The sequence below is a fragment of the Rhagoletis pomonella genome, unplaced genomic scaffold (assembly GCF_013731165.1).
Source record: "Rhagoletis pomonella isolate Grant_MI unplaced genomic scaffold, Rhpom_1.0 Rhpom_scaffold_00003, whole genome shotgun sequence".
Taxonomy (NCBI): Eukaryota; Metazoa; Arthropoda; class Insecta; order Diptera; family Tephritidae; genus Rhagoletis; species Rhagoletis pomonella.
In genome coordinates, this window is record NW_023458557.1 from 90110340 (window position 1) to 90123900 (window position 13561).

At 36.9% G+C, this 13561-nt stretch overlaps 1 protein-coding gene across 5 annotated transcripts in view; it reads right to left on the reverse strand.

Annotated features, from left to right (window-relative positions):
* Positions 1-6338: 6338 nt before the first annotated feature.
* LOC118735741 (nuclear hormone receptor FTZ-F1 beta) overlaps positions 6339-13561 on the reverse strand; it is an 87947-nt gene continuing 80724 nt past the window's right edge. For 4 of the 5 annotated variants that reach the window (XM_036465680.1, XM_036465683.1, XM_036465682.1 and 1 more), the window contains 6 exons: positions 10484-12665; positions 10105-10422; positions 9874-10044; positions 9691-9793; positions 8123-8277; positions 6339-8046 (listed from right to left, as the gene is read on the reverse strand). In XM_036465680.1, the coding sequence (XP_036321573.1) occupies positions 7963-8046; positions 8123-8277; positions 9691-9793; positions 9874-10044; positions 10105-10422; positions 10484-12478 (2826 nt within the window). In that variant the 5' untranslated portion in view covers positions 12479-12665 and the 3' untranslated portion in view covers positions 6339-7962. The remainder of the gene's footprint in view (positions 8047-8122; positions 8278-9690; positions 9794-9873; positions 10045-10104; positions 10423-10483; positions 12666-13561) is intronic. The other variant, XM_036465684.1, reaches the window with a different exon arrangement.

Below are 13561 nucleotides of genomic sequence, written 5' to 3' on the forward strand. Positions count from 1 at the left end.
CTATGGAAGTGGATGAAGTCTTGTGAAAAGCAGAGGACTATTCCGTTAGGTCGCAGTGTATTCCTCATATAAAAAATCAATTTATGTATGAATCTTGTCTTTTTCTAGTCAAATGTATAGGAAATCTGATACGTGCAATATAGTTATAGTAGGTAAATAAAGCAGTTTTCAATATGGACTTTACAATTTCAACCCTCAATAAAACGTTAAGTAGTTCATACTTCAAATAAATGGCGGTATCATGTCATTTGAGAATGAAATTCGATATTAAACATATGGCTCTCTATTCATTAAACTCGATTTTCGACCACTCTACCATACATTTCCGCCGATATGCCGGCAATTTCAAGATCAATATTAGTTCTAAACTTATCTTATTGGCATAGACCAACGACTTAGCTTAACCGCAGAGAAAAAAACGTCCAGAGGTATTAAATCACAATCGACCGGGCTAATTATCGAAATAGATTTGGTTCGTTATCGACAGACACACTTTCGGCAGCGATATATATTCTCAAAGCTGTTGGCATTTCTTCGCCACACGGAAGTCGGAAGGGCGCAAATTCGGTGTTGGATTTGTGGTGGTAGAGAGACTCCGTCGCCGAGTACTGTCGTTCGCCCAGGTGGACGAGCGTCTAGCCATAATCCGCATCAAGGCGAGATTCTTCAACATCTCGCTCATCTGCGCCCATGCCCCGACGGAAGAGAAGGATGAGGTATCCCAGGATCTATTCTATGAGCGCTTGGAGCGCACGTACGAGCGCTGGCTCAATGCCAGGGTGGGCAAGGAAGAGATCTTTGGAACCACCGTCGTAAAATTCAGCCTCACCCATGAAACGTCCGACAACGGACTGAGGCTGGTCGACTTCGCCGGGGCCCGAAACCAAATCGATCACGTTGTGATAGACGGAAGGCATGCTTACAGTGTTTTGGACGTACGTACACTCCGAGTTGCAGCCAAGATACGCGCCCGCCTCTGTACAGCAAAAAATTTACGCCCTAATATGCAAGGAAAGCTTAAAGTCGAAAAGCTGAAATCACAACATACAGCCAATGCATTCGCTACTCGACTATCACATCTGCTCTCAGAGAGAACTCTTCACCAAAGCGGCATATGGGAGCAGTGGAACCACATTTCCCGCTCATTAAGTACCCGAAATAACAACTGGTACGATGAGGAGTGTCAGGAAGTTGCAGAGAAAAAAGATGCCGGCTGCAGGGCCACGCTGCGATCGAGCACAACGTGTGCTATGAAGTGTTCAACTCGGAACCCGCTGGTGGTAGCAGAGGTCCCTACTGAGAAGGAAAGACCAGCTGGAGAAGGACTTGGCTTCACTTGGCATTTCCAATTAGCGTCAGTTGGCACACAAGAAAAACGAAACGGCGTGCTTTGTTAAGCTCAGCCAAAGTCGCTTAGGCGGATACAGCTCGAAATAAGAAGAAGAAGAAGGACATCGGAAGAATAAGTGACGAAGGCAGCTGTAAATATCATATAAGATATAATATAATAAGAGCTCGTTAACATTTAGGATTTAAATTGTAAAGCTCCTATTTAAAATCCGCTTATCTCCAAAACTTTATAACCGATTCTAGCATTCTTCAATTTTAATAGCGAATCAAAACTGCATTAAAAAATTCCTAGTTTAGAAATAAACAAAACCGACAAACAAGAAAAAATTGTATTTTAATTCAAATAATTTGTTTCTAGACTAATTTTTCATCTCCTATAAAATCAATAAAAAAAAAAGTTTACAAATAAATAAACACAAAAAAATTAATGTAAAAATATTGCATTGACATCATTTATTCATATTAAAAATGTAATAAAAATTAAAATTAATTTATCCAGATTAAATTTTTTTTTTTTCGAATAAAAATTATTTCACTATTCATTGAATATTTATTTTAGAGCACGCACCAATCTACGTGCAAACATACTTATGTGTAAATTATTTCTGTTTTTTATAAAATTGTAAGCTAAATAAAATAAAATTTATAAAAATTGGTATTCATTTTGAAAACATATTTGTTTATAAAAAAATATTTATTTCGCACTCGCAACCATCCACGCGCCATACAACTCTTTTAAGTAAATAATACAAAATCTTAAAAGTAAGCAAAATTAAAATAATTTTAAAATACAATACGCTTAGTACTAAAGAAAATTATATATTATAACTAGGGCATATACATAGATACATATGCATGTATGTATGCATGTATATGTGTATACTTTTACTTTAGTGTACTTAATATATATAATTATTTTTATTCACATAAAAAGCATTAAAAAAAAAAAAAAATTAAGGAATTTTGAATGAATTCCACAAAAGCCTTATATTTTATTCTTAGATTTATCGCACGAATGATTTTTTTAAAGTTTTGTTCTTCTTAAATTCATGTTTTTGCTTAAACGACACTTTTGATTATTATTTTCTACTTAAATTTGTGTCAAATACTTACCATGCGCATACATATTTAAGGTAAGTATGGATATACAGTTTTGTGCAAAATGATAAGGACAAAACTCAAAATGATATTTTTTTGCACTTATGTATGTGTATTTATTTATTTATTTTTAATTATTTTCATTTAAGCAAACGCGCAACACCCTCGGCAGAAAAATTAATAAAAATTGCTAACTCAAAAATTTTCCTAAAACCCTGAATATAAATTTTGAAATTTTGACGAATATTGTGCAAGCTTACCAACTTTTATTTGCGTGATTTCTGTTATATGTAGATATAAAATTTGAAATTTGTTCCTTATTATTTTGCACACAACTGTAGGTGTATGTTGCATTATAAAAATATTTATAAAAATACAACTTTTAAAAAATTATTCTAAATATTAAACCCAAAAAAATTATAAAAATCATTATTATAATTAAAAAATAAAACTTTTTTTTTAACATTTTTTTTTTTAAAGCTGCGCAACAAATTTTATAAAGAGCCCAATTTCACCTTATTTTTTCGGAATTTTTTGTTTCGTATAGATACATTTGATTTTTTTTTTTTGTTTAAGGGGTAGGTGGGATATTTCGCTGTAGCTAGGGTAAATAAGGGGCTTGTTCGTGGCATTTTCAGATTTTTTGTTTTAATCCTGTTACAGGATTATTACTTAAAAATAAAAAAATTAAGAATACATTAAAACAGTTGGCATAAAAATTTCTATATATTAAACATATTTAAATTAACTAAAATTAAAATAAAGGCAAATCTCGAATACAAAGTTTACTTAAAATTTATTGTGTTATGTTTTACTTTTACTTTTTAAAATCACGAAAAATTGCAACACATTTCTCTAAGGCATTAAAAAACAGCTACCGTGAAAAATATATAAACTAATTTAAATTTAAGAAAAATCACTGGTAGCAGCAGTTGGCGTTTGCAGAGCGAGTGGAATTTCGTTCGATGGTGATGCAGTTTTTTTTCACCAATGTTATATAACAAAGTGCGGTCACTTGTTTGATATACGAAAGAAAGCTAAGGTTTATTACACCGTGCGACAATAAATTTTACACACAAAAAAATGAATATATTCGCGAAACTATGGTTAAATTATAGTAAAACTGCATACTTAGTTTTTCTCTCTGACGTCAGGATTTTTTTTTAAGGACTTTGAAATTTATAAAATATGATTATTACAAAAAATTATTTAAAAAGTTGATTGCAATGTAGGATAACAGTATGGGTATCGTATAAAAGAAACAATTCTGTAGAATTATAGCACATACAATTTTTTGGTGTATACGGACGAATGGGTATGGAAAATGTCCTTTACAGATTTTGTCCTAATTTTGTAAATCAATTATTATCTTTATTATTATTGTTCTTAAATTCTGCAGAATTTCCTCTTTAATTTGGTACCCATATTGTTATTCTGAATTGCATTGATTTTTTTTTAATATTTTTTTAATTAAACATATCTTTAAAAATTCAAAGTCCTTTAAAAAAAATCCTGACATCAGAGAGAAAAACTAAAAGCGCAGTTTTACTATATTTAGCCCATAGTTTCTTGAGTATATCGGTTCTTTCATGTGTTTTGAATTTTTTTTTTGTTTTTGTCGCACAGTGTTATAAAAGCAAGTTTGCATTTTTTTTTTAACAACTGCAAAAGACCGGCGGCGATAAAATTTATTAAATACCAGTGCATGTGCACTAAAATTTTATGAGCTTTAAAACTGCCTACTCAAAAATATTCTCAAAAATTCTGTTTAAAAAGGTGGACATTTCGGTAAAAAAATTTTTAATTTTGCTAAATTTTGATTATTATGTTTATGGTTTTAGCCTGAGCAATATTTTTTATAAAAAATTTACGAAAAATTTTTAGCATGCAAAACATTGTGAATATTAAAAAGAAATCATCATTAGCTTTGATTGCTAGTGAACATTCAAGCAATGGTTAAAAACACCATTAACGCTAGAAAAAGAAAAGAAATATTAAGATCCATTTTTTTAACTAGTTTAAAATTATAAAATATTTTATTTTTTTTGCAACATACATATAAAACATGGCGCGACGGCCTTAAAACTTGCCACACAGCTGCCCTTAATTTAGCAACATACAAAGTTTGTATTTTTTAGCTGATCTTTCAAATAACTCCCTTTTTCCTTTTTTTTAATTTTACATACATTTAACTACTGTACATTTAGTGAATGTTTTTGTTTTTTTTTGCACGTATGTTTTTTGCTTGTATTACATCGCTACCTTAATATAGAAAGGCAACATTTAAAAAATATACACAAAAATCAAAAATTTAAAATTTCAATTTAAAAAACTTAAAGAAGAATTAAAAGAATTAAAAAAATAAAAGATTAAGAATTTTACAAAATTGTAACACAAGTAAAAATAAAAAATTGTTTTAATTAAAAATACACTTTTTTTAATTGTAGAAGTTTAAAATATTCAAAAAATTTTGAAAACATTTTAAAATTTAATTGAAATTAAAAATTTACTGGTAGCGGTGAAAAAAATAATAATTAAAACTAAAAAAGATGATGCAACATTTTATACAACTTTTTAATTTTATTTTATTTTTAAATTTTCATCATTTTTTCAATTCTTTTAACTTTTTAAAATTCGTAAAAAAATCGTTTTTCATTAAATTAAGTGTACTTAATTTTTTAAGTTCTTTTTTCTTATCCTACGAAAATTATAACTTAAGCCTTTCTATATTAAGGTAACGATATGTAGATGCAGTTTGCTATTTTATAAACAGATGGGCGGGTTTTTATTTTATGTCTTCTGAATTTCTTAGTGTTTTGAAAGTAAAAAATTTTATGAAAAAACTTACATTTTTCATTAAAAGTAGACCAACATTTTTAGCTTATTTTCAAAAGAAAAAAAATGGCTAAAAAATTTTCAAATTTTTATTTCAATAACAACAAAAAACTGGAAGAACTTTTGAATCAATGATTGCCCGAAGCTTTTAGAACTGCCAATTTTTATACGAATACTTTTGAATTTGTCAACCGTAGGGAGCGTTTACAATGTCAGTTTAGAGCTGACAGTGCTTTTTTTCGAAATATTTTGCTTGCAATATTAGCTTTGAGGGAAATTTCGCTTTCTTAGTGATTAAATAAGACGTTTTAGAACATCGATACAACTAAAAAGAGCACTCTCAACTCCAGATGTGCCAAACGAGTGCCCGCCATGCGTAGGAGACATCTCCTCGCATACCGAAAATTAGCAGGAAACCCAAGTTAGTACAGTTTGTGGATGCAATTCACTCTTTTTGTTCACATATTATTTTTTACATTTGTTTTCAATACTATATAATATATTTTAGTACAAAATTGTCCGGTTCTTGGCAACACTGAAGTTTACGAGGTCGTTTGCGCATCAAACTAACTGTTCTAATACCAAGTTCTCATTAAGCGATGAAATTACAAAAAATTATTTGACATTTAAAAAATTCCACTAGGCAGTTTCATTTTTCATGAACAAACATTTTTCATGAACATGAAATGGTATTATGACCGAAGTTTGTAAGAGATAGACCCATGAAAAATTATACCAATATGATGAGAACGCCGAGCTGAGTCGATTTATCCATTTCCGTCTGACTGACTATCTGTTTGAACACAATCTAGTCCAAGAGCTTTCGAGATATTTCAGACTCAAATTCAGTAAGAGGTTTGTCTTTTTATAATTTATTACTCATTTGGCAGAACCGATAAAATTCGAGCTCCCATACAACTGATTGTTTAGACATTAGATTTTGCGTTATAGGGTGTGTTCAGAAATGCATCAGTCTTATTTATTTCTTAGCTATATTTGATGGAAATGTCCAATATGCGCAACCACGGTTAAATTTCTAATTATAACTCAGTTGCGTAAGTAAGGCATTTCCATCAATTACAGTTTAAAAGTAAAAGCGTCTGATGATATTTGGCTTGATGCATTTCAGAACACGCCCATAACTCCGCAATTTATGCAGCTAGGAACATGAAATTTAGCCTTATTTTTACATATTATCAACAAAAAGTGTTCAGTGAAAATGGCAAAGATCTGGTTACTATAAGCTATAGCTCCCATACTACTGATTGTTCAGATATAAGATTTTACTTAAAAGCTCCTTTATTTTGATTGCTAAAATCGAGCAGATTTATGAGCTACTTAATAATTAATCATCATGCACGGTCGTCAAGATTGGTGCTCTATTAGGTATACATATCTCCCACATCACTGATAGTTCAGATATGAGTTTTTGTAATATAACTCCTCCATCTAAGTAGTTAAGACCGAAAATTCTCAACAACATTTTTGTCATTTCATGCCCCGTGGTATGCCAGTATAAGCGAACAATTTAATTTAAGAGTTTTTACTTTCAGAGCTATTTTAATAAAAATATATTTTTTTTTTATGCAGCTAGCTATAATAAGTTTTCATAAATTTGGCAAGTATGTAGTCCTTGGATTTTCATGTTTTTTTTGTATGCATTCCCTTGCATTAAGCTTGGCTCACAATGTCTGGTGAAAAATAGAAAACAAACATTTTAAAAGTTGCCTCATGCAAACGAAATGAATTACAGCTATGAGAGTTTAGCTAGAATTTAGATACTGAATAATTACAATTTTATTCTTTTAGCAGTGTTAGGTCCAAATTTTCTTACTAGTTAATGCGAACTCGAGCCCAACACTGTCTGATAACTAAAGCTCGCATTTAGTGCGTCATGTAAGGGAAACTTCGCCACTTTAATGCAATTTTTCATGTTTTTTGTTTATAATTTTACACTTTTCACTACAGTTACAAAAAAATAGATATAAAAAAAAGTACATATGTATATTCCACATTTAATATGTAGGTTGCATTTTACTATCAGTTTCTTTATCGTTTACTCATTTAGGCACATGTTTTTAATATTTAAGTTTTTTTTGCTTACTACATTTATAAAGTAAATATATTTACTTATACTGCAGTTTAATTTACTTACTTAAAACATATTTATAGGCATAGTAAAAAATACTAAAATTTTAGATACTCTTTTTTGCGCAAGCTGCGCATCTCAGCATACAAATCTACCATTTATAATTTTACTTATAAAAGTAAAAATATAAAATATTTGAATATTTTTTACTGCCGTATTGTGACAGCGTTTGCTTATTTACTTAATTGACTAACATTTACTAATATATAGATTTTATATATTTTCTTCATATAAATTTAAGCTGTCTTCGTTTCAGCCGCTCCACGTCGAGCATCTCTGTTTGTCTATTTTTTGTTTACTATCTGGAAGCATTGCGGCACATTTCATATACCTGCTGCTCCCTCTCCCTCTTTCTGGGCTTCCTTTTCTCCTCTTCAAGCACAATCAATTGCCTTTCTTGCGGCTAATTCCATTGCACTTCGCCATTGGAGCAGTTGGCGGCAATCTTGCGTTGCCCTTGTTGCTGCGTCTACTTGCTCTTGTTGTTTTTGCAGTTGCTTCTTTCTACGCACACTTTTCAAGAGCATTTGTCAATGTTCTCCACGTAGCAGTTCCATAAGTAAATTGAAATCACCGCCATCACGTGATTTTATGGTGAGCATCTCCTTGCCGAGCTGTTCAGTAAGAAATCAAAAGGCATTTTTTTTATATAATATTTTTTCAAAGTTATTTACAACAATATCTCCTTACCTGGCATGTCTTTTGCAGATCTGGTATGCGCAGCAGTAGTTCACCAAATTTGGACGGCGTATCTGGATAGTGCGCAAGCGTGTAGGCCTGCAAGGCTTGCAACGCCTTCTCTTGACATTCACGCACCTTGACGGGCTCCTGCAATTCGCTGGTGTCTAGGCGACGGAAGGAAATGGATTAAACATATTACAGAAAGTTTTTGAAGTTGATTTATTAATGAAATAAAATTAAAAGGGCGTGTATACCAGATACTCATAAAGTTTGATGTCTAAACATCTGAGTATGGCATTAGGCGATTCCGTATATAGTGAAATAAATGGATTGGGTTAAAAGATAACCTCGAAATAAAACCGAACTAGTTCTAGAAGAGTGCTGATAAAATCGTAAAATTTTCCCGAAATGATCTCAGAAAAGTCTTGAAATGGTCCTGAAAATGGCCCTGAACTTTTTTCGAAATGAACTCGCGCTAGCTCCAAAAAGTCCTGAACTATGCTCAAATGGTCCAGAACTAGGCCCGAAATAGTCTGAAATTGTCGTGAACTAAGCTCGAAATGGTACTGAAATATTTTCGAAATGGTTCTGAAATAGTTCCTAACAAAACTTGAAACGGTCGAAAAAGTCGTGAACTTGTCCAAAAATGATCTTGAACAAGTCTTGAAACGGTCCCAAAATGGTCCCAAAATTAGCCCGAACTAGTCCCAAAATTATTATGAAATAAATAGTCCTGAACAGATCCGAAATAAAACCTAGAACTTGTCCCAAATGATCTCGAACAAGTCTTGAAATGGTCCCTCATAGCCCCGACATGGTCCTAAAATAGATCTGAACTAGTCCCGCAATGATCTTAAAATATTGCCAAACGTTCCCGAACTAGTCCTGAAGTAGTCGTGAACAGGCCCTAAAATAATCCCTAACTAGTCCCAAAATGGTCCGGAAATAGTCCTGAGCAGGCCCGACATGGTCGAAAAATCTTTAACTTGTCCCAAGATTATCTCGAACAGGTCTTGAAACGGTCCCGAAATGGTCTCTCTTAGTCCCAAAAAGGCCCCAAAATAATGCTATCAAATCTCGAAATGGTCTTCAAATAGTTCCAAAACCATCCCGAACTTGTCCCAAAATGGTCTTAAAGTAGTCCTGAACTGGACATAATGATACTGTGTGATAATGATGAACTGGACATGATAATAGTCTTGAAATGGTCGATAAGTAGTCCTAGTGCTAAAATGGCCCTCAAATAGTCTTGAACCAGTCCCGAAATGTTTGTGAATAGGCCCCGTAATGATCCCTAATTACCCCCTAAATACTACTGAAATAGTTCTGAACTGGACCGAAATGATGCCGAACTAGGCCAGGAAGGGGCCTAAACTAGTCGTTAACTAGTTATGAAATAGACCTGGTCTATCCTAGAAATTTTCATTTGTACACACAAGAAGCAATTTAAGATTTTCTGTTCGGTTACACAAGAAGCAGTTACAAATTTTCTACTGGCTTAATACAAAATTTTACCTATAAAAAGAGCTAAAATGTTTACTGTAAACAGTTAAATGTTAAAAATTTCAAATATTTACCCGACTGCAGCAGCACAATCACTTTCATGGCAACATATTCATAGCGATCGACGCGTAGGCGTCTCAAGTTTTCTGTCAGGTTCAGCATTCGTTCAATGCAGGCCTAAGTGAACAGCAAAATAAAAAGTAAAATAATTAAAAATGTGCACACACTTTTCTCCACCAAAACAACATTATGCTGACATTTCTTAGCTTGCTGCTCACCTGTAAGCCACTTGATTTTGCCTGCGCTAAGTCAATCTTCTTGCCTTGTGACATCTTAATCTCTCCCGGCGTATCGATCGAACGATAACAGCACGAGAAGAGCAACAATTCACACCATGAATTGATCAGCAAGCAAATTTGATCATCGATCTATAGAAAGGAAGTAGAAATTGCAAATGTTTCTTCTAAGCTGACGCAAGCGCAACCTACCGAAATATGCTTGAAGAGCGGCAAACTTTTGCACCATTTGACGATCTTGTACAGTCGATGATCGGCCACATTGCACAGGTGTGCGATAAGATCGGGATTGGCATTTTCACCGTTACCGAAACCAGCACTGGCCAGCAGAGGGTTTGTCATTTGTGTATTGATAGCAGCAGCAGCAACGCCACCACCACCACCAGTCGCAGTGGACGTCGAGGCGGTAGAGGCATTGGAAGAGGAGGAAGACGATGTAGAGATCGGTTGATTGAGACGCGCCAATTCGGCTTCATTATACTGCCACAGATGTTCAACATCCATGATTTCCTGTAATGAATTTGAAGGCAATTTCTTAAAAGTTCAAAGTCGTTTGTGCGTAAAAACTCACCTGCAGCAGCATAGGAATGTTTGTTGCACGCGCCGGCGCGGTAGCTCCTTCATCACACTGCTCCGACTTGATTGTGGCGTGCCCCCCACCACCCAAACCCGCAGCCAGTCCGTTCAGCGTGTGATGATGCTGCTGCTGCTGTGCAGACATTGAATGCGTCATTTGCGCGCCACCGCCAAGTCGTCCCTGTTGCTGGTGCTGCTGCTGTTGGCTGGCTGCTGCCGCAGCTGCTGCTGCCACCGCTGCCGCAACACCCTGCTGTTCCGGACTCAATAGCGGACTCAACATCGAATTGGGCAATGTGTACGAGCATTGGTACGTGGAGCGTCCACCACGCGTGCGATCTTCACGTATCGCCTCAAGTTTCATGCCCTTCTGCAGACATTTTTCGAAACGACAAGCGGGACATTTCTTGCGCGTCGAAATGCTTACCGGACATGGGCCGCCGCGTACGCATACATAGTTCTTGCGATTCTGGACGGTGCGCTTGAAGAAGCCCTTACACGATTCACACGAGAAGATGCCGTAGTGGAAGCCGGAGATTTTGTCGCCGCAAATGGGACAAGGCGAGTTTATGAGCTGTTGACGCGAAATACCAGCGGGTGAGGCAGGCAAACCCTCCAGACCCATGTTGAGCGGCGAGACCTTCGTGTCCATGCTTAGGTTCTGTGCCTCCGCGTTGCTGGCAAGAACGGCATTGCCGTTACCAGCGCCGCCGCCACCGCCACCGCCACTATCCACCGTAATGGGTCGGTAGAGCACTGAGTGGTGCAGCGAGCCATTGAAGCTGCCGTAGAGTGCTGGCACCGGTGGCGCATGTCTGCCCTGTATGGGTGAATGTGTTGGACTGAACTCTGAACTGTAGGAGTAGCATGAGCTGTGCGATGCGTCGCTATTGTTTCGACTCAGCGATGGCGTGTAGGGTGCGTGGCGCGACGTCAATGGCGACTGGGATGGTGAGCTGTGCGTATAGACGGAATGTATGGCAGAGTCTGGGCTGGGATTGGCAGGAAGTGGCAGGGTGGCTGATTTGTTACGCGCCAAAAGTGGCGAGTTTACATTTCCGCCAGCTGTGATAAGCCCCGTAGCGTTGGCATCGGGATCATACTTCAGATTAATGGGATCACTTTGCGTGGGTGCGAGCTTTGTGTGCGGTGTGGAATAAAGACTTCCGGCACTGCTGCTGCTACCCAAGCCGGTGCGCGTCGGTGCAAGCGCCGCTGCACCAGCTTGCACCTCAACGGAAATTTGTTCCATTTGTTCAGGCTTGATGGGATGTGTCGGCGTTGGCGGCAAAGTCTGTGCGGGGGTTGTGGTGGTTGCCTCGCTTTTAATCACCGCCACGCCTATACTACCAATACTGCCATTGTTTGTGCTCAACATGCTCGGCGCTATGCCGCTATTACTTAACGAATTCTCCGTTTCCATAAGCTCCGTTTCAGTCGTCTCCGTTTCGGAGAGTTCCCCTTCCCAGGACATGGGACGCGGTCCATTCTTGTTATGATTAGCGTTTGTATTACTGCCGCCACCAGCCGCACCAGGCGTGCTGACGTCCGCATTGCTGCTATGCGCGCGTCGCGTCACTTTTAAATTCTCAATGTTCGTCAACTCAGTCTCAGAGTCGGAATCTTCCGCCTTCGTGGCAGGTATCCGTATACCAACACCACCAATTCCACTACTTGCACCGTTATAGTAGCTGGCAGCGCCTGTTGCAGCTATGACCGGCACTATATTGCCATTGGGCGTTAGCGATGACGCAATACTCTCATCCATTTCGCATTTAATATTCGTGACGGATACATTGTTGCGTGTTGTTGTTGTGGTGGTTGTTGTTGTTGTGCCATTAGTACTGTGGCAGTGGCTGCCATTCGAAGTGATTTGGGCATGGCCGTGCATATTCACGGGCAATTGGAATGCACTGCCAGCTAGGGTTGAGCCAAAGGCAGTCGCTGATGGATTGGAGCCAGCGGCGCTCTCAGCTTTTGTGGAGGACATTATTTCGTATGTTTAGTAACGGTTTCCTTTTTAGTATAAAAAGATATATAGCTTGTGCGCCTTCTTCACAAAATTGTGCAAATGTGCGTATTTATAAAATCCTCTTAGTTTTTATGGAGCGCTGGTGCAGTTTATAAAAATTGGACAGATGTCGCTGGTGTAGTCCCATGTTGAATATATTTGTAACCTGGAAAGAAAAAAACAGTAAATTAGTTTAAAGTTTGTTGGAGCCTTGAGTCTTGAACTATGTAAATATATATATTTAATGACAGTGTCTCAGCTCTAAGTAACTTTGACTTTATGGCTTTGGCGATGTATTAGTCTCCGACCGAACTTTTGAGACTGTGAGGAATATTCTTGGTAACGAAGTTGGCGCCAATGGCGGCACTGGTGAAGGCAGGCGCCTACAAGTTTTCGTCAACCGATTTCCTAGAATGATACTCCGAATTGTTTTTGGCCTAAAACTATCTCGAATGAGGAAGACTAACATGGAGCGCCCTGCCATCGGGATTTGGATAGAGAACTGAAAGTGGATAGGCCAAACTTTGCGCAAAGAAGACGACAGCGCTGCAAAGAAGGTCTTGGAATGGAATCCCCTAGTTTGGTGAGGCAGGTCTCCCTGTTGACCGCGCGAAACGTGAAGAACAGTCGCCCGAAAGGCAAACAAGTCGAGTTAAACTGGAAGGAGAACAAAGCAACAGAACCAGATGGCGCGCAGGCGTAGAAGTAACGCATGGCATTAAAAGAAACGAAGAAGAGTTTCGGATTGAAAAGCCGAATAGTTTTGAAATTCTCTACAGACTCCGATGGCTTTACTAGCATGTTGTTCTAATCCTTGTTCGTTGTGGTAAAACTTCGAAATCCCCAGAAGGCCTCATCAATACTAGCATAAGCCGTCTTATAGAGTGTAATCGATCTTATATCTTCGCATGGATTGTACCCTGTTACTGCTTTTGAACTACCACCCTCACCTGAAGGTAGTCGTGGGTCCTAGGCTTTCGACTGTCATGTAAGCAATCTCAGATTTAAATCATTTCCATTGTTTCCTTAGTCTATCGGCTATCTTCATGATTCTCATCCATG